Source organism: Mustela erminea, chromosome 12 (assembly GCF_009829155.1).
Source record: "Mustela erminea isolate mMusErm1 chromosome 12, mMusErm1.Pri, whole genome shotgun sequence".
Taxonomy (NCBI): domain Eukaryota; kingdom Metazoa; phylum Chordata; class Mammalia; order Carnivora; family Mustelidae; genus Mustela; species Mustela erminea.
This window is the reverse complement of record NC_045625.1, coordinates 4836033-4862763: the sequence shown is the minus strand read 5'-3', so window position 1 is coordinate 4862763 and position 26731 is coordinate 4836033. Positions and strand designations below refer to the sequence as shown.

Below are 26731 nucleotides of genomic sequence, written 5' to 3'. Positions count from 1 at the left end.
AAGCCAAATTCAAGACTGATTAAAAAGTAAAAATAAAACCCCAGGCTGCCAGCTTAATGAAATGCTGTCACAGAGGGGAGGGGCTCGGCCTGGCCCCAACGGCCCCAAGATGATGCTGGCAGTGACGTCTTTCACGCCGTCTGGTGCCCGGTCAGGTCTTTGACCTGACTCCGCTGTCCCGTCCACGGGACCAGGTCAGAGTGTCCGGGCCCAGGGGGCAGGCAGGCCTGGCTCACAGGAGTCTGCACTGCTCGGAGGGAACCTGGTAAAAACAGGGGTGGGTCCAGGGTCCACACCAGGGCTTCTGGCCGGGGCCCTGATGAGGCTGGAGCAGCAGGGACTACATTTCCCAGAGTCCCCGGGACCCGGGGAGTGAGCCATTGGAAGATTTAAATAGCCCAGGCCTGAGGCAGCCAGGCCCCAGCTGGGCACGCGTCAGCCTCCCCGGCGGCTCCATTGGCGCCGGCCCGCATCGGTGGGCTCGATTGGCTGCCCAGCTGGGCTGACGTCCCCCCGGAGCCCGGGGGCAGCCAGAGGTAAACAGCCATGTGCAATCCCGCACTCCGTATTTAACAGCTGCTGCGGGGAAGGCAGGGAGGCAGGGGGCGGCGGCGGCTCCCGGGGCAGCTCCTGTCTTCGGGGACCAGGCCTCGCAGCAGGGCTGGCACCAGCCCTCGCCGTGTGAGCGGCACCATGCCAGCCTCCCAGAGCCGCGCCCGGGCCCGGGACCGCAACAATGTCCTCAACCGGGCGGAGTTCCTGTCCCTGAACCAGCCCCCCAAGGGGGCCCCGGAGCCCCGCAGCTCGGGCAGGAAGGCCCCGGGCCCCTCGGCACAGCCCCCACCCCCAGGCGATGGGGCCCGCGAGCGGCGCCAGTCCCAGCAGCTGCCCGAGGAGGACTGCATGCAGCTGAACCCCTCCTTCAAGGGCATCGCCTTCAACTCCCTGCTGGCCATCGACATCTGCATGTCCAAGCGGCTGGGGGTGTGCGCCGGCCGCGCCGCGACCTGGGCCAGCGCCCGCTCCATGGTCAAGCTCATTGGCATCACGGGCCACGGCATCCCCTGGATCGGGGGTACCATCCTCTGCCTGGTGAAGAGCAGCACACTGGCCGGCCAGGAGGTGCTCATGAACCTGCTTCTGGGTGAGTGTGCCCGCCGCCCGCTGCCCACCCCACGGTCCCCCCCGGGAGGAGCCTGCCGCCCGCCGCCCACGCCACCAGGCCCCCCTGGAGGGAGCCCACCCCACCCCACCCCACCCGCCCAGGATGTGTGAGGCCCTCAGAAACCAACTGGAATGATCTAATGAGGTTAGGCAGGAAGGGTGCCCCAGAAACAGGCAAGCCTCCAGTTTGGGAAAGAGAGAACCAGGGATGTGCCGCCAGGGGACCCCTCCAACCTGGGGGCCTCGAGGATGTGGAGGCCCTGTGGGGCCCTCCGGGAAAAGGCCCAGCTCTCAGCAGAGTGCACCACTGCCCCAGAGACGACTTGAGAGAAGGGGTGCTAGAGGCTGTGGTCTCCAGGGAGGCGGTCAGGAGTCTGGCGAGGGTCCTGAAGGGAGGCTCCTGGTGTCCTAGAGCGGGGTAACTCCCATCCCATGGGTTGGGGTCCTTGAGCTCCTAGGCTGCTGGCAGCCCACATCTGTGAGCTGCCCAGATGTCCCCTCTGCTTGGCTCAGGGACCCTGCCAGCTGCCCAGCCCTGCGGGAGCTGGAGGTCCAGCCAGTGGCTCCGCCCACTTGTGGCCACCTAAGGTCCTCACCTGCTGCTTCCCCAGGTGGGTCACTGGGGGGCAGCCAGGGGAGCGGGTCCCTGGTGTGTCTCACCATAGAGTCTCTGCCGCCAGCGTCGTTCAGTCGAGCGCCGCCCTGTGCCAGCACCACACGGACCCCCACGGAAGGCCAGCCCTCCCCGCCGGTCACGAGGTGACACCCGGCCCCCATCCAGCCGGCTTCCAGGCACCTGCACTTCCCGCAGGTGCTCGGGGAGCCCTGGCTCCCACCCTCCATGCTGGCCCATGTGGGTCCCCTCGACCCCCCCCCCCAGTGTAGCCACCATTTTGGGCGCAGGCAGGCGGATGGCCCAGGCTCTCAAACCCTGATGAGGGAACACAGCTCCAGAAGGGGTGCAGGCTGGACGGCTGAGAGCTGCGGTCCTAGGGGAAGGGGGGAGAACATGTATCTGCTCACCCGGCGCTCAGAGGGGCTGGGGCTGGACGCTCTGTGGGTGGGCCGTGGGGAGGACTCGGACGGGTGCTTCCTGCATCCGCAATGTTTCTGACGTTCCTCGTGATTTCTCGGGAATGGACCCGCGTGACTGCTGCTGTTATCACTCCCACTTTACAGATTAGGAAATTGAGGTTCCTATAAATAAAACAACCTGGCCAAGGCTTCAGAGCTGGAGATCTGCACCAGGGCTGCCTGACACCGAGGCCAGTGCCACTTTCCAGGCGCAGTGCCACGGGCTGGGGAGTTGGGGGCAGAGCAAGGTGGCTGAGGCGCCAGGCCGGGGGCTCATGACCCGTGGTTTCCCCGGGCTGTTGCAGCCCCAGACAGAACACAGTTCAAGAAAGCTGTGTTGGGAGTTAGGTGGTCTGGTGTCCAAGGACAGGGGTGAGAAGGTGCCCTTGAGCCTCCCTCTCAAACCTGCCCGCCAGACGGTCCATGGGTACCCCCCTGGATGACGCTGGAGGTGGTGACACTGCAGTGGGATTGAGTTTGTCGTTTACATGTGCCCAGCATTGCATAAAGCGTGCCATTGCTGCTAACCCTCACACAGCCTGGGAGGGAGAGGCAGTCATTCTTCTCCGGGTACAGAGGAGGAAACTGAGGCACAGGGAGGCGGCTGGCCCATGGTTGTGCAGCTAGTCAGAGATGGGGCAGGGGTGAGAACTGAGAGCAGCTCTAGCCTGTGAAGCCGAAGTTTCTGGCTCATTCCAGCAAAACCCACGGCTGGGAGCTCAAAGGTGTCGGCTTCTGAGGATGAAGGCCAAAATTCAAGATGCCGCTCTTTTTGAACAAGAGTTTATCGAGCTTTATCGTGGCCCAAATACTGTGCCATGAATGTCCTGTATGTCGTAATGTAAAACTATGTTTAATGACTTAATAAGATAAATATTAATATACCCACTTTACAGGGGAGTTAACTGAGGCTCAGAGGAGTCAAGGGACACACCCACCCCACACAAGCGTTAGTGTTCGGCCCAGGAGCCAAAGCCACATACGCAGTCGGCCAGACCCTCACCTCCCTGCTCGCTGTCCGTCTGCAGGTCGAGGTGCCACCCGGTCCATTCCAGAAGCATGAACGCAGCAAGGAGGTGAAAGGCTGTGGTAAGGGAGCACAGGGTCCGCGGAGAGATTTTCCACCGCCCAGCCCCTTTGCTCATGCACTTAGTACCTAGACCACGGAGAAATGAGGGCCTAGCACAACGCAGCCACTCCGAGCAGGCAGAGTGCTCTGTGGGCCCCCCAGTTCCGTGGGAGGAAACTCCAGCAAGTAGCCGAGGTGGGTTCTAGTCCCACAGCTCCGGCCCAGCTTGCCTAGGGGGCTGCCGGCACCGTCCTCCGCCTGGCAGAGCACCCACCCACTGCACAGAAACCACGGGCTTCTGTCCATCCTGCAGTCTTCGGGGGGCCACGGAGGCAGCCTTCAATCCTAGAGCACAGGTTCCAGGGTCAGATTGGGCTCTGTCCACTCCTTCTCTGACCCTTTCTCTTTCTGTGAACTTGGTCGGGGGGGGGTCCCATCCCCGAGCCTCAGTTTCCTGATCTGTACATGGGGCTCCAGGGCTTATGGGAAGCTGAGAAAGCCCTTGGCACAAGGCTTCCCAGTGGGGGTCCGGTGCCACCCAGTGCCCTGGAGTGGAGGCCCCACCTGTACAGTTGGGACCTGGGCTCCCTGTGACCCCAGAGCAGAAAACTCAGGGACCTTGGGAAATGGGAACTCTCGCCCCGGGGCCTGGGAGGAGTCCCAGCTGGGCCAGGAGGAAGTCTTCTGCGCAGCCCCCTGCCCTGCGTTCCCTCCCCAAGGGCATGCTGCTCAGACTGGAGAAAAAGCCAGAAGGGACCTGAGCAAACCTTGGTCTCCAGAGTCAGCTGGACCTGGGTGCAAACCCTAGGCCTGCTGTGCGGACTCAGACGAGTGGCTTTGCCTCTCTGAGCTCTGTCAAGTGGGCGGCTGGGACACTTCACCAAAGAACACATAAGAAGTATGGCGCGTCCCAACGCCCATCGACGCCCCTGCCCCCGTGGTGATCACCATCCTCACCACCCCTCGGGTCAAAGCAGTTCCAGGTCCCCTGCGGGCTCCAGGTGTCTACGAGATGCCCTGCCCCCTCCCTTGTCCCTCCCCAGCTGCACTCCGCTTGATGAGCCCAAAGGGAGCCGTGTGACAGGTGACCTAGGCCCATCCCTGTTTCTTTGTGGGCTGGTCCTTGGTGGACAATGGCTCCCATGTCTGGTGGCCGTGACGTCTTTATTGAGATTTTCCTGATTGTGAAAACTATGCATTCTTCTTGTTCTGTATCACTTTTTAAATTTTTCACTTATTTGAAAGAACAAGAGAGAGAGCACAGACAGGGGTAGGGGCAGAGGGAGAGGGAGAAGCTAGACCCCTCGCCTAGCAGGGACCCCCATGCAGGGCTCGATTCCAGGAGCCCAGCATCATGACATGAGCTGAAGGCCGACACTTAACCGACGGTGCCACCCAGGCGCTCCCTATGTATCATTTTCTATTGTGAAAAATAGTCATGATCCAAAACCTACCATGTTGACCACTGTTTAAATCCACACTTCACAAGCATTGTCAACGTTCCCCATGTAACGCAACCATGACCGCGCCCATCTCCAGAACTTTTCCACCTTTCCAAACCAAACTCAACCCCTAGTCAAGACTAACTCCCTGTGTCCCCCTCCCCCAGCCCTTGGGGCCCACCGTATCACTTCCTGTCTCTATGAACTTGACTTCTCTAGGGACCTCGTAAAAGTGGAATCATAAGCTATTTATCCTTCTGTGTCTGGTTCCTTTCACGCTGCCTCATGCCCCCCAGGTTCCTCCATGCAGTAGCAGGTGGCAGGATTTCCTTCCTCTTTAAGGCTGAATAACGTTCCATCGTGTGCGTAGACCGACCACACCGTGTCCACCTGGCATCCAGCAGTGGGCACTCGGGCTGCTCCTGCCTTTGGGCGACTGGGAGGAGTGCCGCTGGGAACACGGGGGTGCGTATGTCTGTTCAAGGCCCTGCTTTCAGGGCTTTGGGATAAATACTCAGAGTGGAATCGGTGGCTTCAAATGGTAATTCTGTGTATAATTTTTCGAGGAGCCCCCGTACTATGGCCCACGGCTGCCGCCCCATTTTCCGTTCCTACCGGCGAGGCACAGGGGCTGCGATTTCTGCATGTCCCTGCCAACACCTGCTGTTCCCTGGGTGTTGACAGTAACCATCCCAGTGAGTGTGACAGGTGGTAGCCCATGGTTTTGCGTTGCTTTTCCTTAATGATTAGTGATAACGAGCACCTTTTCATATCTGTCCTTACAGTAAGGAAAATTCAAACATTCCAAGGGGCAGATGATAAAGAGAATGCCTCCCTTAAACCCCCTCCCCAGGAATGACATTCGCTCCACGGGCCCCCCCGCCACGTGGCCCCCTAACTCTGCATGTGCTAACACAGCATCTGTTTCTCAAATGACCTCCTGGGGTGTTTTGCCTGGCGTGGCCTCCTTCTCGTGGGCAGCAAAGGACCTGCTGGGCCATGAACGTGCCCTTGGGGATCATGGTCTCAGCCCCACGTCCCTTTACCTCAAGCTTGAAGGTTCAGAAACCAGACCTGGTCCCTCGGCCTTGCAGCGCCCATACGCCCCCCCAGCGCCCCCATGCAGACCCTCTGTCTAATCTATGGTGTCAGCTCTCCCTCACCGCCCACCAGGTCCTGCTCTCAGGGGTGGCGTGGTGATAACTGTTCCCAAGATACAGAACCTGTCCCTAACTGATGGCGACCTAGGCTGTCCCCAGCCTTCCCTGCCAGCTCTGCAGGGAGAGAGCGGTGCCCCTGCTTCCCCCACCCCTGCTTTACTCGTCATGTCTCAGTGGGAGACCTCAGTCCTTCTGGGGGCCTTCAGCTATCCCCTGCCCAGGCATCATCCTGACAGCTGCCCTTGTGGCCACGTATAGTTGGACAGGCTCATGTCTACACTGCCTGGCGCTCCATTGAGTGAATAGATGTTGCTGTCAGATTCCAGTGCCCATGGTCTTGATTTCCTTGTACCTCGATGGTTTTCAGAGATAGGCAGAGCCGGCGTTAGCGTCTGGATTCTTCAGTTGAGCAATGGAAACCTGCAAAGTTACATGCGCGGACCACTCAGGCCAGGGGAGATAGACAGGCCGGCGCCCCCGTGTCGGCCGCCCGGGTGCCTGGGGCCGGAGGTGCGGCTGTGGCTGACGTCAGGGGCTGCCCAGGTCAGGAGAGGTGGCGGCATGTGCACACACAAACACACACGCACACACACACTATTCAGGCCAGCAGAGCGGAGGTCCCAGTGCTGAGAGTCTGGAAGGTTCTCGCTTACTCTCAGGACCCCCCAACCTGGCCCCTCTTCTCCCTGCGCCCCTCCCTGAGAGCTGCATCCTGCCGGAACCGTGCGCTAGTTTTTTCAAGAGTTTTGTGTGCATGTGCTGAAATACGCACAACATAAGATTTACTGTTTGAGCCACATTCCCGTGCTAAAATTCAGCAGCATTTAGGCATTCCCGTTGTGTGCACCCATCACCCCCCATCCACCTCCAGGACTTTGCCATCTTCCTGAAGTGAAACTTCGTTCCCGAGAGTCACAAATTTCTCATTCACGTACTTCCCTTGGCGGAATGTCCTCACCCTTCCCCCAGCTCTGGGGAGCCACCCCCTTCTTTCCGTCTCTCTGACTCTGTCTATCCTAGGGACCCCATAAAAGTGCAGTCATAGAGTATTTGTCCTTTTATAAAAATAACTTTTAAAAAAAATTTATTTATTTGAAGGGCGCCTGGGTGGCTCCGTGGGTTAAGCATCTGACTCTTGATGTCGGCTCAGGTCAGGATCTCGGAGTCCTGGGATCGAGCCCCACATCAGGCTCCATGCCTAGGGGGAGTCTGCTTCGGATTCTCTCCCCGCCCCCTTCTTGGGCACTCTCTCTTTCTCGCTCTGCTCCCTGGTCTCTGTTTCAAATAAATAAACAAATCTTAAAAAAAAAGAAAAACCATACACACACCAAGATTGATTTATTTGAAAGAGAGAGAGAGCAGGCAGAGGGAGAGGGAGAGAGAGAACCTCACGCCGGCTCCACATCTAGCACAGCGCCCAACGTGGGGCTCGACCTCATGCCCCTGAGATCATGACCTGAGCTGAAACCAAGAGTTGGATGCTTACCTGACAGCAGCACCCAGACAGTCCTGGGGAAAAAAAGAAAAAAAAAAAACTTTTTTAAAAATGTGCCCAAGTTGGGGCACCTGGGTGGCTCAGTGGGTTAAGCCTCTGCCTTTGGCTCAGGTCATGATCTCGGGGTCCTGGGATCAAGTCCCGCATCGGGCTCTCTGCTCGGCAGGGAGCCTGCTTCCCCCCTCTCTCTGCCTGCCTCTCTGCCTACTTGTGATCCCTCTCTCTCTGTGTCAAATAAATAAAATCTTTAAAAAAAAATGTGCCCAAGTAATGCCTGTTTGTGGTAAGGAAAAAATTTAAATGCAGAATTACAAAAAGACCATGAAAATCACCCTCATCTTCCAACCTAGAGAGAAGCACCATTACCGTTCAGCACAGCGCCGTCCAGACTTCTTTTCTCTGCAAATAAACGTGCTCGCATCTTAGTTCAGAAGGACGGCGTCCTGCGTGAATCCTGCTTGTCCTTCCCCGCTTCACAAAAAGCCCCGCTGCGCCCCCTCGGAGGCTATAAATACACACCCTCCTGGTCACCGGCTGTGGCCTCCGAGCGCACCGTTGTCTTGACTCGAGCGCGGTGCACCCCACCCTTCTCCTACTCAAGGGCACGGTGCGGTTTTCAGTGTTGCGGAGAGTGCTGCAGTGGCCATCCTTGACCGTGAATCGCGGTGCACATCCCTAATTATTTCCCGAGGAGGTATTCCTGCAGGCAGGAGAGCTGAGTCAAGGCAGACGTGTTGGAAAGGCTTCTAAGTCCGAGATCGAATGCCCTTCAGAAAGGTTAGGCCCGTTTTCACCGCCCCACAGCACTGCGGGCGGGTCCCCCCACTCCTAAAGGAGCTGGAATGGGGGATGAGGGGGGCCGACCCCCACCCCAGAAGAGCTGGGACACCACCCCCAGCCTCAGCCAGTGAGAGCCATGGCCCCCTGACCTGTCCCCTCAGCCGCCAACAGGGAGCCCCCGTACGGCCCCAGCCTGATTCCCTGAGGCTGAAAAGCAGTAACTGCCCCACAGGGGGGCCACGAGAGGTCAGCCCAGCCATTCCCCTGCCTCCAGGCAGACAGACAGACAGACATACAGACACACACACACACACAGAAGCTGCCAGCCACAGGCAGTCAGGAGACCTGAAGAACAGCCAATTCCAAATCCGCCCCCCACTCCATAGCTGTGCTTTTCTAAGACAGTTCTGGTTCCTGCCTCACCCCTGCACCCCTGCAACCCTCTGGTTCCTTGGACAGCACAGGCCCCCACGGTCTCTGGGGTGGGAGGGGGACAGAGGGCACCGAGGCAGGATCTCGTCCTACTCTGAGGCCCAGAGGCCGCCGGGGCAGCAGGGCCTGGGGAATGGCCGGGCTTCCCCCCTGGGGGTCCAGGCCCCTCAGAGTCCTGCTTGCTGAGAGGATCTGAGCTTGGAGAAGGCCACCAGGATGGCCATGAGGGGCAGTGAGGGAGGCCAGACCCTGTCCCAGGGACCGTCTATGAAGCGCTTCCTACGAGCAGCCCTCCGGGCAGCCTCCAGGATTTTGTCAGTGAGGGGAGGGAGGCTTAGACAGAGGGACGTGCCGAGGTCACGCAGCTCGCAAGCAGCTGCCCTTAAAGCTGGCCTCTGATTCTGGAGCCCAGGTGTGTGCCCTGGCTGACGGCGGGGAGTGGAGGCCGGGGAGGAGGACACCTACTCAGATTAGCTGTCGGGGGGCAGCGGGCTTCGGCTACTCTCCTGCCCCTTGCCCCCAAGCATCCTGCCAGGCGGACGTTCCCCAAGGGGCCCCCTGGCCTCCAACTCCAGGAGGAATGTAGGTCAGGGAACTTGACAGCGCCGTGTGAGCGGAATTCACGGAGCCCTGAGTGATGGCGCCATCTGCGTCTATTTCTGGGCCCTAGATTATGCGCTGACAGTGTCAGAATCACGGTCCCAGGGAGGGCTCACCACCGTGCTGGAGGAGGGGAGGGCCGGCCTGTTGGGACAGCAGGAGCAGGCCTGAGGAGTAGGAGGCCCGGGGCAGGCCATTCGACTTCTGAGCCACAGCCCAGGACAGGACAGCTGCCACATGGTGAGGGGGAGACCCCCGGCCCTTTGCACCTGTAAAGAACTCTCTGTCAGATGCTTGCTGCCCACCTACCACCTCGGCCGATGGCACTCTGCCAGCCTGGTTCTCCAGCCCCAGGCCTGGGCCTGCCTGACCTACCCGAGAACTGGAAGTCAAGTGAATGAATGGATAAGGCTTAAGATGGCTCAGTGGTCTCTGAGGGGCACAGGACAGTGGGGTGGCATCTCTACCTCATTATGGCCTCAAGAGACGCAATCAGCCAGAAATAGCAGGTTCCCAAAGGCCCAGAGACAGGGTTTTTAAATCATGGGACATAGGCAGCCTCCATGGCCTCTGTGGGAGGGCAGGGGTGGGTCACGGAGCCAAGCCCCCGCCCCCGGCTTCACCAGTGGGCCACCTGTGTCATCTGGTTCTTATACTGAGCCTTTGTACATGCTTTCCCGGGGAAATGCTCTGCTGCTGCTACAGAATGAGGGGGCGTGGGTCTAGCTCAGTTTGTGGCCTATGGGTCCTGACCACCCGTGAGGAGAGCTGGGGCTTGTGGGGAGTCTGGGGCACAAGCCCTCCCTGCCTTCAGCCACCGAATCTGAGCCGGGGCACCCACTAGGCAGCCTAGAGGTGCCAACCCTCTCCCTCCCGCCCGCCTTCTGCTGCAGAAACCTCTGCCAGGACTCACACTTGTCTGGGAAGGCAGATTTCCAACCAGCAACAACTTGCCAAGTTGAAGCGCCCTGGTTTTTTGGCTAAGAAACTTGGTCAGCAGGTGGACGGACGGCCGTGTCTTCCAGTGGCTAGTGGCCCTCGCAGCTCTATCTCAGGCCCGGATCCTGGTCCACATTAGACCCCCCCCCCAGACTCTAGCAGCCCACCTGACGCCCGGGTTGTGGCTGACCACTGTCCCGCAGCACCGGGGAAGTCCAGGCCCTGGACGCTCTGACTTGCCTTCAGGTGACGGAGGTTGCAGAACCAGGGCCAAGTACATCTGACCCCGGTGGGACGTCACAGAAGGAAACCCTTTCGCCGACGCACCTGCTTGATGCTAGCTAGCCGCCGGGTCAGGCCGATGGGACTGGGGGAGGATAACACAGCTATGCCGTCGGCGCCTCTCGGCCACTGAGCTCACTGTGTCCTGTGACAAGCCTGTTACAGGTGAGCAGGTCGAGGTCCCGAAAAGTGAAGGACTCACCCTTAATTAATGCAGGAAGACCCCAGCCATGATCCCGGAAGCTGCGAGCGGAATCCCCACCCGAAGAACTGCCCCCCTCCTGCCTGGCTTCCCGCTTCTGCTGTTCCGTGAGGCTGAGAGCCCCAGGGGTCAGCTGCCTCCCTTCAGCTCGCACCTGCCCTGGGGATCTGGCAGTCCCCGTCCCTCCTCTCCTGCTGGGACTGTGACCTTCCAAAGGCTCCAGCTGGCTCCCCGCCGGGGCCTGGCCTCCACCTGGGTCCGTGGGCTGGCTGGCCACACACGTCCCCAGCTGGCCAGCTCCGGTTGCCATGGAAATGTGGGGAGGACGCCTGTAGAACGGGGTCCCCTCCCCCCGCGGGCCACCACTTCTGGCCTCGTCCTCCCTTGCTGGCCAGGCACCTCCCAAGGTGGGCAGACGTCAGCCGTGGAGAGGGGAAGGCCCGGGAGAGGCCAGGGGTTCAGATCCCAAACCCAGAGACGGGACAGCAGGCAGCAGCCCTGAGGGGTGGGGCGGGGGTGGGGGTGGGGCAGGTAACAAGGAAGGCCAAGAAGTCCCGCACTAACCGGGGAATTCAGGGTTAATTTGGGAGCAGCCTGAAGTCTCCTGCTGGTCCCTTCAAATAAATACACACACACACACACACACACACACACACACACACACGCACCCCGGCTTCATCTCCCACAGCTGTGGCAGCGAGGGGTAGGGCAGGGGTGCGGCCAGATTTTCCCAAGCAGGTTACAGACCCGTGTGCAGAGCGCGTTGCCGATGATATTAAGTCTATGCTCCGTAGACGGGTAAAGCCGGGAACGGCGGCGACCTCCGGGCGGTGGGATTACAGGTGATTTAAAATTTTACTCGTTTCCTAACTTGCAAATTTGCGACAGCACTACCTCCTGCATCTTTTTTTTTTTCTTCAAAAGCTGGTTGGATTTTTCTCCATGTCTGAGCAAGAGCCGTTGTAAGCCAACCGTTTGGAAAGCCCCTGCAGTTTCCAGAAAAGCTCCCAGCACCAGGCCGCCGTGAGTTATCAAATAGTGACAACCCATGCTGAGCCAGGCACGTCGGGGGGACCGACTCGCCTCAGTTCTCTGGGATGTCCCTGTTTGAGCCCTGAAGGTCTTGTGTCCCAGGAAACCCCTCTGTCCCAAACACACTTGAGATGGCTGGTCCGCTGTGCCCGACCCCCTCCAGGAGGCAGGTGTCTGTGATCTCATCTCCCTGGTGAGGAAAGGTGTGTGACTTGTCCAAGGTCGCACAACCAGGAGGCTCCCGGGCTGGGACCCAAACTCCAGTCTCTGTGACGCTTGTGAGGTTGGCCACCATACCGCGAAGCCCAGTCTCCTCTGTCACCTGGAGAAGGGTTTCCAGGTGTTGTGACCTCTAGGGGTCTCCAAGGGCCTCCGTAAGGGTGGGGATGGTTTCTGCCGAGATTTCACATACACCCCGCCCCCAGCCCATTAGCTGTCTGGAAGCCACTGTGATCACTGGGTGGAACAGCTAACAGCACAGAGAGACAGAGCGCACCTTCCAAGGCCACACAGCACAGAGTGGGTGGGGGGAGGCAGGACGGATGGAGACCCAGGTCTCCCCCGTGCTCCCAAATGGGAGAAGAGCTCACCACCCCCCACCCCTGGCCATTCACCCCAGGCAGTGACTCCACGAACATCTAGAGACTGCCATTCCGTGCCTGGCCCTGGGCACAAACCTGTGAACAAGGTGGCCTCGGCCAGCACCTCCATGGAGGGGTGGTGTCGATGCCGAGTGTCTCCCCAGCCAGAGGGATCCTTGGCTGCAGCTGGGTGAGTGAGTGACGAAAAGGAGAAACATGGTGTGCTGGGCACGCGCCGTTCGGGGCCTGACCCGGAGTTCTGGAGGTCTGGGAAGGCCCCCCTGAGGAGGTGAGATTCCTGCCAAGGCCTGAAGGGTGAGGGAGGATTAAGTCAGTGGGGAAGGGAAAGGCCAGAACCCTCTGGAAAGGCGGAGCCCAGAGATGAAAGCTCCCATCTCCAAGGTTTTGTCTTGTCCTCCGTAACATGGGGACGTCGCGTTTGGCTGCCGCGGACGTGAGGGTCCCCCCCAGGGACACGTCGGGTCACCACGGGACGCAGTGACTGCACCCGTACCTGTGTGCCCACAGAACTGGAGACAGGCACCCACACAGACGTGTGCCCAAACATTTGGAATAGCCCCAAGAGGTGCCGGCCGCCCCGATGTCCGCAGACAGACGACGGAGACACGCGCAGGGGTGCCTCCAGACGGGGGTATCATCCAGCCTTAGGAATGAGGAACGGACGGAGACACCGGGAGGGTCACCGGGAGGGTCGGGATGGCCGAGGGGCCGTGGGGAGATTCCCTGTGGGTGGAATTTCCATCGAGATGGAAAGCAGGTGAACGGCGGCCAGGGCTGCGGGGAGGAAGACGGGCTGGTGGCTCACTGGGTCTGGGACTCTGCCAGGGTGATCAGAGTGTTTTGGAACTGGGTGGGGGGGATGCTTCCCCAGCCCTGTGAATGTACTAAATGCCGCTGGGTGCGCTTAAAAATGGTTCGTTGTAAGTGACATGAATTTCACCTTAACTTTTAAAGAACAGGGTTTGTGGGGGGGGCACCTGAGTGGTTCAGTGGTTAAGCATCTGCCTTCAGCTCAGGCCATCATCCCAGGGTCCTGGGATCGAGCACCGCGTCAGGCTCTCTGCTCAGCAGGGAGCCTGCTTCCTCTCCCTCTCCCTCTCCCCCTCCCCCCCCCCGACTCGGGCTTGCTTGCTCTCTCTCAAATAAATAAAATCTTTTTTAAAAAGTAAATAAACAATAAAAAACCAGGGATGGTCACGTGCTGCTCTCCACATGGCAGGGACCCCAGTGAGGTCCTTTGAGAACCATCACCAGCCAGGGCGGTGGGTCAGGCCCTCCAAGGGGCCCGCAGGGGCCACCGATGCCACTGATGCCCCCCATGACTTGCTCTCTCATGCAGCACCTTACCTGAGCACAGTAAGCACATTGGGTCCGGACCCTCTCGGAGTCCCCAGGGCATCAGGGAAGAGAAACAAGATAAATACTAAGAAGTGTGTGATGTGTCCGGGCTGAGAAACACTGTAAGGACAAAGTCTGGGCGGGGTTGGGAGGGCCAGGGCTTTGGTAAACAGGTGGTCGGGAAGGCATGAGCCAGTGGATAGCCCAGGAGAGGGTGTTCAGGCGGAGGGAATAGCACAAGCAAAGGCCCTGTGGTGGAAACATGCTCAGGGGTGAGTGTGGCTGGGAGGAAGAAAGGAAATCGGGGTGGGGCGCAAAATATGAGGGGACTCTGAGCGTCCCGTGGGCCTCTCTCTCTCTCTCTCTCGCCCACAGCTCTGCTCCTGGACATCATGACGGTGGCCGGTGTCCAGAAGCTCATCAGGAGGCGCGGCCCATTCGAGACGAGCCCCAGCCTCCTGGACTACCTCACCATGGACATCTACGCCTTCCCTGCTGGGCACGCCAGCCGTGCGGCCATGGTGTCCAAGTTCTTCCTCAGCCACCTGGTGCTGGCGGTGCCCCTGCGGGTCCTGCTGGTGCTCTGGGCCTTCTGCGTGGGCCTGTCGCGCGTGATGATCGGCCGCCACCACATCACCGACGTCATCTCGGGCTTCATCATTGGCTACTTCCAGTTCCGCCTGGTGGAGCTGGTCTGGATGTCCTCCAACACCTGCCAGATGCTCATCTCTGCCTGGTGAGCCACCGCCCGTGGCTCCGGGACCCGGGGTGGCCTGGGAGAGGAGGCAGCAGCTGCAGGGCCCACGGAGCCAAGTGTCTGTCCCCCCGCTCCTGCACTTGGACTATGAGTGTCCTCCCAAGGCGGGCCAGGGGCCCCGGGGAGAGCCGTGCGTGGCTTCTGCCCTGCAGACGGGAGGCGAGAACCAGGGTGGCAGGAGCGTTGTCCTGTCCCTCCATCGTCGTCGTGACTGCTGAGTGCTTGGCCGCACCCCCCGTGCCACAGCACAGTGCCTGGCAAGACACCCCCAGCCGCCGCCCGACACAGGTGCCACTGCCATTAACGGTCACCAATAGCTTAGGGCAGCCCTTTCGGAAGGGCGCCCTGCCGGATGCCGGCCTGCAAGAAGCTTTGGGAAGAAGAAAGGGTTTTGTGGTCAAATAATCTTGGGGAATGCTGCATATTCTGGCCCCCGATGCTGGCCATTCACGAGAGCCGTTGTTGTCATAAAGGCTCTGACAAGTCCTGTAGAAAGGCTTCCTGTCAGACCCTGTTGAACTCCATGTTTCCTCAACTTATTTGACCACAGACCCCTTTTCTCGAGGAACAGCTATAAACCCCCAAAGATGTGCCGTCTCCTCAAGCACGTTTTGGGAGATGCTGACCGGGAGCCGGGGGGCCCAAGGCACAAGTGGGCCCCTCCCAGCACCCAGGAAGGCCCAGTGTCGCGTGCCACCTACGGAGAGCCCCTGGCCATGGGCATCGGTGCCGCTTTGGCCCTCAGGGGCCGGACTCCATGTGACCTGATAGGTCGTTTTCCAAGTCCCCGTTCTGGCTGTGCGTTTCACGTGACAATACAGAGGACTTGCAGCGGACCCTCTCCCGTGCTCTCTCGCGCGACGCATGTTTCCGGGCAGGACAGTCTGTGTTGACATCCAAGGGTGGGATTTCACCAGCCCCAGACGGGCCAGGGTGTCAAGTGGTCAGGGGGCAAGGGGCTCCTGAGCTTTCCCAGGCTGATGGGTCAGTCTCCCTGAGGTCATTGTCTGGGGTTCCAGGGCCTGAGTCGTGACGTTTGGGAAGTCCCCAAGATGCTGCTGTCAGGGTCTCCCCTGGGGGCCTTAGACCCTCTCCTGCTCCAGTCCCAAGTGTCCCTGGCTCCAGGCCCCTGAGCCAGGAGAGGAGCCATCAGGCCAGCACGGGCGAGCCCGAGGAGAGCCATGACGAGGGGTGTCCAGGGAGCTCAGGCCAGGGGCCAGCCAGGAAGTGCGGGCGGGGGGTGGGGGGTAGTGTTCGGGGCAGGGGAAGGAGAGCACAAGGAGGCTGTGCCTGTCACAGAAGAGAGTGAGCCCCCCATGGCTGAGCCCAGACTGCAGGGTAGGGGGGACACGCGTCAGGCTGGGGTCGGGGCTCGGGGTTCCCGGAACAAGCACTTAGTGTGTGACGGCTCGACCCCTCTGAGTGGGGCCGTTGACGTGCCCATTGTGTGCATGAGAAAAAAGAGGCTCAGAGAGGGTGAGCGACTTGCCCAAGGTTGCAGGGGGCGACATGCTGCAGCCCACCAGCTGCCCGTGATGGAGGTAGGGGGGTCTCCGGACCCAGAGTGCTCCACCGGGCTGGCCCTCCGGGCTGACCGCCCGCCCCTCCTGCTGCAGGGAACCCGAGTCCTCACATGCTGGATGGCTGTGGCTCCCCCCACACCCAGCTGGGCCGTGGCCCCCGCAGACGGGTACCCGCCCACTCCCCCAAGACCCCCGGCTTCTCTTTTGAGCCTCCAGGGCTCCCTGCCCTGCTGGAGGAAGCCAGGACATCTGCACCTTGTCATTCCCCTGGAGGAGTTCTGGGGCACCCAACCGGCAGGGCCACCACGACGAAAAGCCCCTGCGTCCGGTCCAGGCCGTTGGCTATTTCTGGAGTCTTTAAAATACATTCTGCTCGTTTCCCCAGATGCTCCCAGGTGCTGAGTTTATGAGACGCCGAGCAGAAGGGGTGAGGGTGTCTTCCTCCCCGCCTCGCCCCCGCCCTGGAAATCTGCGATCCACGGTGGATCCTGCTCCAGCTTTGGGCTGGGGACGGGCTGCTGCCCTCTGGTGCCCCATCTGCAGAGGGTGGGGGGTGGTCTCTGGAGTCTTTAGGATGAGAAGGGGTTTCTGAAGAATGGAGGGTTCTCAGCAGCTCCCCTAAGGCTTAGAGGGGGCTCGTGGGATGCCAAGGACCTGATAAATGGTTACGAGGAAAGGCCCCTGGGAAGGCTTATCGGGGAGGTACCTCCTGGGGGTGTCGGGAACCCTGGGTACTAGGGACCCAGGCTCAGGCCGATGCCAGCCCTTCCTGGCAGGGATGCCATCCCCCCTTGGAGACCCCGTGTGCTGCTCGGTCAGACGGGGATGACAGCGGTCCCTGGGAGCTCGTGTGTGATGCAGGGGTGCCCTTGCTGTGGAAGCCAGACAGGTCTGTGCTCAAGGATGCCACCCAGATGTCATGGATGGACCCCTCCGAGGGGACCCGCGAGGGCAGAGCAGAGGGAGGGGTGGGGTACAATTCCTGGGGAACCCGCCATCACCCCACTGCTCCTGGAGAGTCCCCAGGGGGATGTGGGCGGGCAGGAATGGCTAGGGGACAGCTCCTAGCTCCCAGTGACGGAAACAGGGAGACAGTGTGTGCGTGTGCTCACGTGGGTATCCTGAATGCCCTTCTGTGACCACAGCCAATAACGGCCCTTTCTGTTTACGGTGAATTCTGAGCGCTGGTTTCCGGATGGTACACCAGCCCTGCACACCTGGGACAAACCCCCAGGGTCAGGACGCAATACTTTTTCTAAACATTCTAAAAATTTTGTGAAGGATTTTTGCCTCTCTGACTGCAAGGGGTGTTTGTGCTGTTTCCTCGCTCTGTCTGCGTCTGCTGGGGTCATCAGGGTAATGCTGGCCTCTTCTGCGTTCCTGAGAGTCTGTGTAGCACTGGCAGGATTTTTTCTTTGACCCTCAGATCTCAGGCTTCTCCTTTCCTAACCTCTCAGAAAGTGGAGCTGACCCTTCAGTTTACAACTGACTCTGGGGAGGGGAAGGGAGGGGAGGGGTAGGCGGGGAAGAACAGGAGAGAGGGGAGGGGAGGGGAGGGGAAGGCAGAGCAGGGGAGGGGAGAGGAGGGGAAAGGACTTAGCCATATCTAACAAGCAGGAAGAAGTAGAGTTGATGCACAAGGTCACATTAGTTTCAGGGGTACCACTTTTTAAAAAAACAAGGTCAAATCGCACTGTGCCAGAGGGCTGCCATGTTGTCTGAAGTCCGCCTGGGCTAGATTCCCTGTCACTGTCCCAGGCTGGATGTCAGGTAGGGCAGGATCCAGCCCCAGGAGCTCTCACTAGGACACCGCCTCTGCCCTTCCTTGCCCTCCCCCACCGTCAGCTGGACCCAGACCCCAGGGGCTCCCACTCGCTCCTCCTGTGGGCCGGAGCCGGGCCTGGATCCACCCAGTGCGCTCCCCACCTCTTGGTTTCTAATCTCTCCCACCCGGTCCGCCAGCTTCCCCCACCCACGCGCCCAGCCACCAGGGCAAAGGTGATCCCTTCCGGGAGCTGGAAGAACAGGAATCCGGAGGCTGCCCGCAAGGATCTCGAGCCCGGAACCCTGCAAAGGTCATCTCTCTGGCTGAGCAGGGTTTGCAGAAGTCCAGGCGACAGAAACAACAGGAATGTTGGCTCGTCCCTGATGTCACTGCCACCGAGGGCTCCAAGGGAGGGTGGACGCCAGGGCCGTAGCCCGTTGGGGGGGATCTGGAGGGAGCCTCTTTGACAGAGAAGGTGTCCCTCGGGGTCTCCTGGTGCCATAAGGAAAAGGCCTGAGGACCTGTTCCCTCGAGGTGACCCGGCCCCAAAGATGTGGGCCAGAGCTTTGCGTGCCTGGGTTTCCTCTGTCAAGGTCCTGTGGGGGGAGGGCAAGGCTGGAGTCGGGCGGGGCCGCGGGTGTTGAGGAAGAGCGCACCCCGGGGAGTCAGACACACCTGGCTTCAGGCTCTGGCCCTGACGAGTCTTTGATCCCTCTGAGCCTCGGTTTCCCCCTCTATAAAATGGGGATGACGCTTGCCCTGCCCAGGTGTGAGCATTAGAGTGAGGGAGGCCATGACCCCGGGTTGGGCCCGGCGCCCTGAAGGTTGCAAAGCAGAATGAGCTCCCTGGACCACCGTGTCCCCAGAGAGGACCAGGCGTGTCCCCGGGGCACTCGGGCACAGAGGCTTAGGGGCTCGGGTGGGCAGCTCTCAGCTGGGAGCTCGGAACCCGGGGGTGGGCGTGTGCCCGTGTCATGGTGGGCCCGGCGCGGGCCGGCTTCCGGCGTGGTTTGCGTGGCCCCTGGTGTCGCGGCGGGCAGGCCAGGGCGGGGAGTGGAGGACCTGCGTTCCTTCCCTGCGAGAGCGGGCTTTCTGGAAAGCTCTTGTAGGAACCTCAGAGGCAGTGAGTACCTCCCAGGGTGGCTGGAAGGACAGTTTGCACCCGATCACCTCCTTTCGTCACCGTGGCAACCGCAGGCGTCAGGGAGTCTGTGACCATGGCCCTGTGGCTCAAGTCCCGTGAGATGGAGGAAGCCCACTCCAGCCCCGGAAAAGGGACAAAACGGCTGTTCAGTCTGGTGGGGAGGTCTAGGGGAAGGGGGGCTGGAGAGAGGGAGCTGGGTGGGAGGACCAGGGCTGCTTCGAGGGGTGAGGTGGGCGCGTGGCTGGAACTCCGAGATCTTGCTGGCTCTGCAGCGGTGCCCTCATCTGTAAAAAGTGCTTCTCTGCCCTGGGGGGAGGGGGCTGCACCTCCAAGTCCAAGTTCACAGGTAACAGAGGCACTGGGAGTTGGCCTTCTGGGGGCAGGCACTGGGGGGGACCCTTGGAGAAGGCCAAAGCATCAGGCTTCATCACAGTCACAGTGAGGACCTGGCGAGGGAAGACTCGGGGCCCCCAAACGCTGCATCCCCGCCATGGGAAGAGGTGGCCCTGGGGCTTGTCCCGGTGACCCTTCCGTGTGCTCATAGAGGCACGTGCACACGCACGCACACAGGTGCCAGCCTGGGCCAGAGCTCAAGCCTATGGGTCCAGAGTGCCCATCACCTTGGCCTGACGCGTGAGCTAGCGGGAGACGGGGAGGGCCGCTCGTGGGGCCAATGCTATATCCAAACCAACATGCCCTTGTGGCGAAGGATCTAGATTCCTGCTGCGGGGAAACGGAAAAGTCAGGCACGAAGAAATTAACCTTCCAGTTAATCCATCATTTTGCTGTCACGTTGCCTTGAGGTAACCCAGCACGTTACCGTGCCCTACACCACCCGCCCAAATTCTCATACACACACACACACACACACACACGGACACATACACACAGACACACACACACGGACACAGACACACTTCAAACCAAGCGGAATGATGCATATTGTTTTATAATCTGCTGTTCGTGTCATTGGATGTCGTATCTCTGGGTGTTTCCACAGCGTCCCATGGGGCCACCGGCCACACACCTGCTGAATTCGCTTTCTCTTTTTTAATGTTTAAGTATTAATTCCAGTGTGGTTAACGTGCATTCGTTTTCTGAACCAGGACTCTCTGAGTAGATACCGGTTTCTTAGGCTTCTGGAAGCTTTTCTCTCTGCTGGAACCCACACCCCTGTGCAAACTAGCTCCCTCTCGGTGCACACGCCTGTGACATTCTCCTCACGGGACATTCCCAGAGATGGGAGGGGAGCAGAAGCGACGTCCAGGCAGCGGGAGGCAGGGGCTAGGAGCCAGGCCTCCCAGCTGGCAGCCGGGGCGCAAGCCCACGAGTTGCCACTCCCCGAAGGAGGTCATCGCCGCTGCCCAGCTGTAGACAAATCAAGGATGACAATGACAGTCTCCACTGCCCAAGGGTCGGGAGGGCCAGATGATGCACGAGGCGTGCTGTGATGGACGGAGTAACAGCCCCCCAGGGACCTCCGCTTCCAAATGCCCAGGACCATGACTCTTCTGTTAGGTGGGCATTGGGACAGCGGACGGAATCAAGGCTGCTGACCAGCGGACCCTACGCAGGGAGCTGAATCCGGCTCCTCCAGGTGGGCCCAATGCAGTCACAGGATCCTTGGAAGTGGAAGGGGCGGGACGAAAGCTCGGAGTGTGCTGGGTAGGCGCTCAGCCTGCTGGCCTCCGGGCTGGGGGAAGGGCCTCTGGGAGCTGGGAAAGAAATGGACACTCCCCTGGATGCTCTAGAAGGAACCAGGCCTGCCACACCTTGCTCATAGCCGCCCCCTGCCTCTCTGTGAGACGGGCGTGGACTTACCCACAGGCGGTAAGACAATGACCTGCTGCTCCTTTAAGCCCCTATGTGCACGTGGGGTGTTCCAGTGGCGATGGGAGCCTGGCGCGTGCCTCCCTAGGGCCCACCCCCAGCCCCAGGGGCTGCTGCGGCCAGTAGCACCGCCCCCGCCGAGGTCTCTGGGATCACCCAGCCCGGCAGCCTCTGCACAGACGGTGACACGGTGACACGAGGCCCAGCGAGACCATCAGGACCACACCCAGGGCCTAGGGCGCCGTGGAGCTGCCCCTGAACCCCCGCCCTCAGGCTCTCTGCCTCCAGGCCACACACTGACCCCTCCAGCCCCATCAAGGTCCCCTGTGTGTCGTCCGAACCTTCTTTCCAAAGGAGCTGGTGGCTGGGATTGAAGGGGTCCCCCCGACCTAGAACGTTGAAATGTCTCCTTGGCCCCTGATAAAGTTATCATATGTCAAACTAAGAGGCAGGAAGTTGGGGTTTCTGAGGCTCCCCCAGAAATGACCGCTGGGCCACGGTGGGGCTGGGATGGGAGGCGCCTCTCTGGGAAACACCATCCTGGGTATTACGGGCTGAACCGTGTCCCCCGCCCCCCGTACAGAAATTCAGTGACGTCCGAACCCCTAGCATCAGAACATGACTACATTTGCAGCCACGGCCTTAAAGACCTGATTCAGTTAAAAGGAAGCCCGGAGAGCGGCCCAAACCCGGCAAGGCAGGGGTTGCGCAAGAAGAGATTTGGACACGGACACACACAGAAGGAAGATCCTGGGCAGAGCCAGGAAGAAGGTAAAGCGCTTTGACCTTGGACTTCTGGCCTCTAGAACGGTGAGTGAATGTGTTCTCTTGTTGGAGCCCCCAGTCTGTGGCCCAGGGGCACGAAAGCCGTGAGTTTATCAGGCCAGCTGGCTCTCAGCCATCAGCACAGGAAGAGCGAGGCTCTGGGGAGAGCAGGACCCGAGCCAGGCTGGGGGCAGGAATGGAGCATGGAGCACTGCACCCGGCCCAGGCCTGCACCACCCGCTGGCGGGGCTGGGGCGCGTCCCGGGCCGGGTGGGCCGGGTGGGATGAGCACTGTACGAGGAGCTGTCCAGGAGACGCCGGCATCTCGGCAGAGCCCACTCCAGCCTCCTGAGCCCCCCACTTGGGGGAAGTGGGAGCAACCTGTTCTGCCGGAAATCCCCGTGTCCCCAGCCCCTTTCCCCGTCCGTGGAAAACTCCAGAAGGGGCAAGAGGCAGGATAGCAGGAGTTAGAAAAATGCACGGACACCCAGATCAGTGGCCATCTGGCTCCAGAAGGAAACCGAACATCTGGCTGCCTCTGTGGCCCGCGGCTTTTATGTAACGCACGTGTGAACCCATGTGTCCGGGCGCGGGCTGATGGCCTGGCCACGCTCCCCCTAACTCTGCCCCGGGTGTGAAATGTGCCTCGTGATAAGAGGGCTGTTGTGGAGCCAGGGTGCTGGTGGACCAGGGTGCCTGGCATGGGCTCGGAGCTCAGAGCGCCCTCCCCGTGCCCCGCAGAGCTCCCGCGCACAGGCACGTGTGTGCACACGCAGTCCGGGCTGGCTGGCCGAGCTGTTTCCTCCCGCGTGAAATCACACCCAGGCAACCACTAAGCTGGCTTCCAGCTGCCCTCTTCGGGAACCTGCGCGTTCACAGACACTTCCACGCCCAACGCCTCACAGGCTGCGGTACACGTAGGTGCAAACCTGGAAACACGGACATTCACGCACACACACTGATACACACGCCTACATAAAAAAATGGCACACGCATGCGCTCACACTCAGTGACCCTGTTACACCTGGCCTTGCCTATGTTTCTACACACACATGTGTGTGCTCTGGCACTAATGTGCACACTCAAACACTGGCAAACAGACCAGCCTTGCCAGATTTAGCAAGTCAAAATGCAGGGTGTGATATTTGGGATGCACGTAGACTGAAAAATTGTTCATTTATTCAAAGTTCAAATTCAACTAGTGGACCTCTGTTTTCTCTTGGAATCCTAACATGCATACGTTCGTGCACACACGTACACACTCTTACTCCTGAGGATTGTAATGTCCCCAGGCCCTGCCTAGGACATGCCGGGTACCGGCAGAATTTCTGAAACCTTCCTGCATCTTGTCATTGGCCCTGCCACTGCCACCCTGTCCACGGCGCCACTCTGGGCCCCCCTGTTCCTGAGGCTAAGAGCCTGGCCCATGTCTAGGCTCGATGGTGGGAGAGGGAGCCCTTCCAGCCAGAGCTCAGCGCTCACTGGGACCCTGAGAAAAAGCCTCTTGCCAGCAGCCCAGCTGCGAGGTCTGGCAGGAGCCCCAGCTAAGCCCTGGGAAGAGCCCCACCCAGAGCCGAAGCCTGGGCCGGGCTTCCAGGAGGGACCTCCAATGGGGGGTCAGAGATTCAATCAGAGCCCCCTGGAGACCCAGCTCGGTCTCTGCTGCATCTGGTGCGGCATCCCTGGTGGCAGGCAAGTCGGGGCAAGGGTCTTGAAACCCTCATTCCTCAGCTGAAATCCTTCACCCAGAAGGGTTTGCATGGAGGGACAGTAGTGAGCAAGGTCCTAGGGTGACCTTGGCACAGAAAGAAGGGTCCCCGGGGGAATACCCAAACCTGCCCCGCCCACCCCCACCCCCCTGTATAAGAGAGGAAGTCTAGTCCGGGACCCCAGGCCAGCAGATGCGCAGAGAGTCTCCTGAGAGCCTCACAGAGAACAGGGTGAATTTAAGAAAGCATCTCTTTCCCCACTTAGCCTGTTTTTTGGTTACATAAGAATGCATGTTCATTATTTAAAAATGAGCACGTAGAGGAAAGCCAAAAGCACACATTTTTTTGGTTATTCCTTTGAGACATTTTTTATGCATTCATAAAAGTATGATGTATTTTGACCAAAAAAAAAAAAAAATCGTTAAACACTGTAGTCCTATGACCTACTTTTTTCATTTACTGACATATTGTGAATATCTGCCTCCATCAATAATTAAATATCTACCCCTTGACATTTAACAGCCTCCTGGCGATCCCTGATATGGAAAAGCCATATATCTATACCAGTTTGTTTTATTAATTGAGATGAAATTCACATGCCATATACAATTAACCGATTTAAAGTGTACAATTTGGTGGTCCTCAGTATATTCACAAGGTTGTTTCAAACCCTTTGCATCACTCCAGAATTAAACCCCACGCCTACTTCCCTGTGAGCCCCTCTGTCCCTCTGGATAGAACGTGCAGATAGAATCATACAATGATTCTATCGTTGCATCTGGTTGCTTTAGGTGTAGTGTCTTCCAGGTTCATCCTTGATGTACCAGATGTCAGAACTCCGTTCCCTTTTACAGATGAATAATATTCCATTGCGTGGCGGGACCACATCTTGTCTATCCCTCCAGCCTGTGGTAGACATTTGGGTAGTCCGCATTCTCCAGCTGTCGTGAACGGTGCCGTCGTGAATGTTCGTGCACGAGTGTCTGTGAGTCCCTGTCGTCAGTTGTAGCACAGACTTTGGAGTGGAACGGCTGGGGGACAGGGAAATTCTGTGCGTGACTTTTGGAGGAGCCTCCACCTACCTGTTTTCCACAGTAGCTGCACCATGTACAATCCCACCCGTGGGATGTCAGGAGCCCCAAGTCTCCACCTCCCTGCCCACACGTCCCTGCATTTGCAAGGTAGCCATTCGAATGGGTATTAAAGTGGACCCCCAGGTTTGCTGTAAATACGAGTTACTTTTGTTCAACAGGGAGTGTTTCTGTTGTTTAAGACAGCCAGTGTGGGGGGTTTTGCAATGGCAGCCCGAGCAAATTCATCCAAAGACTGTATGTTTTCTCAGGCACTGTTAGCTGTCGCCTTTGTTTTTCTTCTTTGCGAGTTACCTGTCTGTGTCATCTACCCTTCCCTTGTTCATGAACCCGAAGCGTGCTGGTGGCCCTCCCGGGTGCTGGTCCACAGCCTGGCATGCTGAGAGCAAGATCGTGCTGCCGGACAGAGGTAAGAGGTCGCTGGAAGCAGGTGGCCTCTCTCAGGGCGGGAGATTAAGACAGAGCAATGTCGTTCAGTTATTTAAAAGAATAAGGAAACCCACCTGCAGAGGTTCGGATGTCCCTGGCTTGGGGTGTGGTCTCTACCAGGTGATTTTTTTCCAAGCTCCCTAGGTGACTCCAGGACAGCCAAAACTGAGAACCAGCAACCCTGACCTCCAGGACCCTCAGCTGGAAAAATCAGTGGGGTCCAGCTGGGGAGTGGCCCAAGCCTCTGAGCCTTTTAGCAAGAGTCACCGCCCCAGCTGGTTCAGCAAGGCCTGGGTACCTAATTCTGTCACTAATTCTTACCCACCCCCCCACCCCACCTCCCCACCCACCCACCCCCCGATGTGGATGAGACAGGGAAACTGGTTTGTGTTTATTCTGCTCCTACAAGTCCTGAGACTGCGGAGTCACTGGCTGTTAGTTCCTTGGTGTTTCCTCCTGCGGATGAACCCAAACCAGGCTCTGGGTCAGCAGGTCGAGGCTGCACGACGTCGGGCGAGTCTCCTGACTGCTCAGAGCACCGGCATCAGCATCTCTAACGGGATGAACGGGGTTGTTTTGAGAACTGGCTGTGTCGGGGTTTTGGTCCTTACATGTCTCTGGTGGGTGAGTGATTAAGTCTCTTGGGGACAGGACAGGACGGGGTTTCTGTTCGTTGTAACCAACAGAGTCCGGCGCAGACAGGAGGCTGTCAGCACGGTCATGGCAGCGAAGGGCACTCACTTTAACCAGAGGGGGCCTGAGCAGGCTCCCAGACCAGGCCAGTCCCTGTTCCCGGACCCCCACCCCAGGAAATTGGGGGTAGGGGGAGCCACGTTAACCCCCTGCCCCCGTCTCCATGTCTGGGCTAGCCCAGACAAGCATGATAACGGCAGCTTCCACTGATAAAAGCCACCAAAGATGCAATAGCTGACACTTACCCAGACCCCCTAAGCAGGCTCCTTTCATCCTTACTTGCTCGGTTCACAAAGAGAAGGTCCCAGAAGCCGCCTTTCTCGGCCTCGTCACACGACCACACCCCCTTTTCTTTAGCACACATGAGCTCTGATTTGTCTTTTCATGAAATGGCATCATTTTCTGCCACATTCTTATACTTCACTAGACTTCTCTCTCTCTCTCTCTCTCTTTCTCTTTTTTTAAAGTCCTCTTTCTACCCAACTCACAACACGGAGGTCAAGTGTCCCATGCTCCCCCGACCGAGCCAGCCAGGTGTCCCTCAGCCTTTCTTTTAAGATAAGCATTTAAACTTGAAAGTTTCCTCGACAGATCATTTCTGTGCATCCCACACACAAATCCTTTTTTTAAGGATTTTATTTTATTTATTTTGCAAGAGGGAGAGAGAGCGTGCGCACACACGCACTAGTTTGGGGGAGGGGCAGAGGGAGAGCAGAGAGCCCGACATGGGACTCGATCCCAGGACCCCGGGATCATGACCTGAGCCGAAGGCAGACATTTAACCGACTGAGCCACCCAGGCACCCCCTGATCCTTTCATTTTTTAACCTTTCTGGATCCTTACATTTTCAGTGGATCCTTTATATATATATTATTTTGAATAAGAGAATTTATTTTTATTTAAAGCTTTTATTTATGTATTTGAGAGAGAGAGAGTGAGCACACACGAGCGGGGGAGGAGCCGAGGGAGAGGGACGAGCAGATTCCACGCAGAGCACAGAGCCCGACGTAACACTCCATCCCAGAATCCCGGAATCACGACCTAAACTAAAATCAAGAGTTGGGCGCCCCACCAAGTAGCCACCCAGGCACCCCTCAGCGGATCCTCTCTAAACTTCATCCGTCTGGATAGTTTTTCCCACCCAACTTTAGAATCTTTTCACTGATGAGTTGAGTCTAATTCTGTGTACTGTTATTATGGATATATTTGGACTAATTTCTACCATCTTATTTTGTTTCATTTTCTATATGTTCTACATTTCCTGTTTCCTTTTTATCCTTTCTCGTCCCTTTTTTTTTTCCTTTAAATTTTTACTTATTTATGTCATGTCACCCCCAACGTGAGGTTCGAACTCAGAACCCCGAGATGAAGAGTCACATGCTCTACCAACCGAGCCAGCCAGGAGCCCCTCTCA

The 26731-nt window shown here is 58.7% G+C and overlaps 1 protein-coding gene and 1 pseudogene across 1 annotated transcript; both read left to right on the top strand.

Annotated features, from left to right (window-relative positions):
* Positions 1–213: 213 nt before the first annotated feature.
* Positions 214–15204, top strand: PLPP7 (phospholipid phosphatase 7 (inactive)). Its single transcript, XM_032308159.1, has 2 exons — positions 214–1144; positions 13987–15204. Exons 1-2 carry the CDS (start codon positions 694–696, stop codon positions 14349–14351), a joined length of 816 nt encoding a protein of 271 aa, XP_032164050.1. The 5' UTR covers positions 214–693; the 3' UTR covers positions 14352–15204.
* A 3934-nt stretch (positions 15205–19138) lies between these two features.
* Positions 19139–25996, top strand: LOC116570943 (annotated as a pseudogene).
* The last annotated feature ends 735 nt before the right edge of the window (positions 25997–26731 follow it).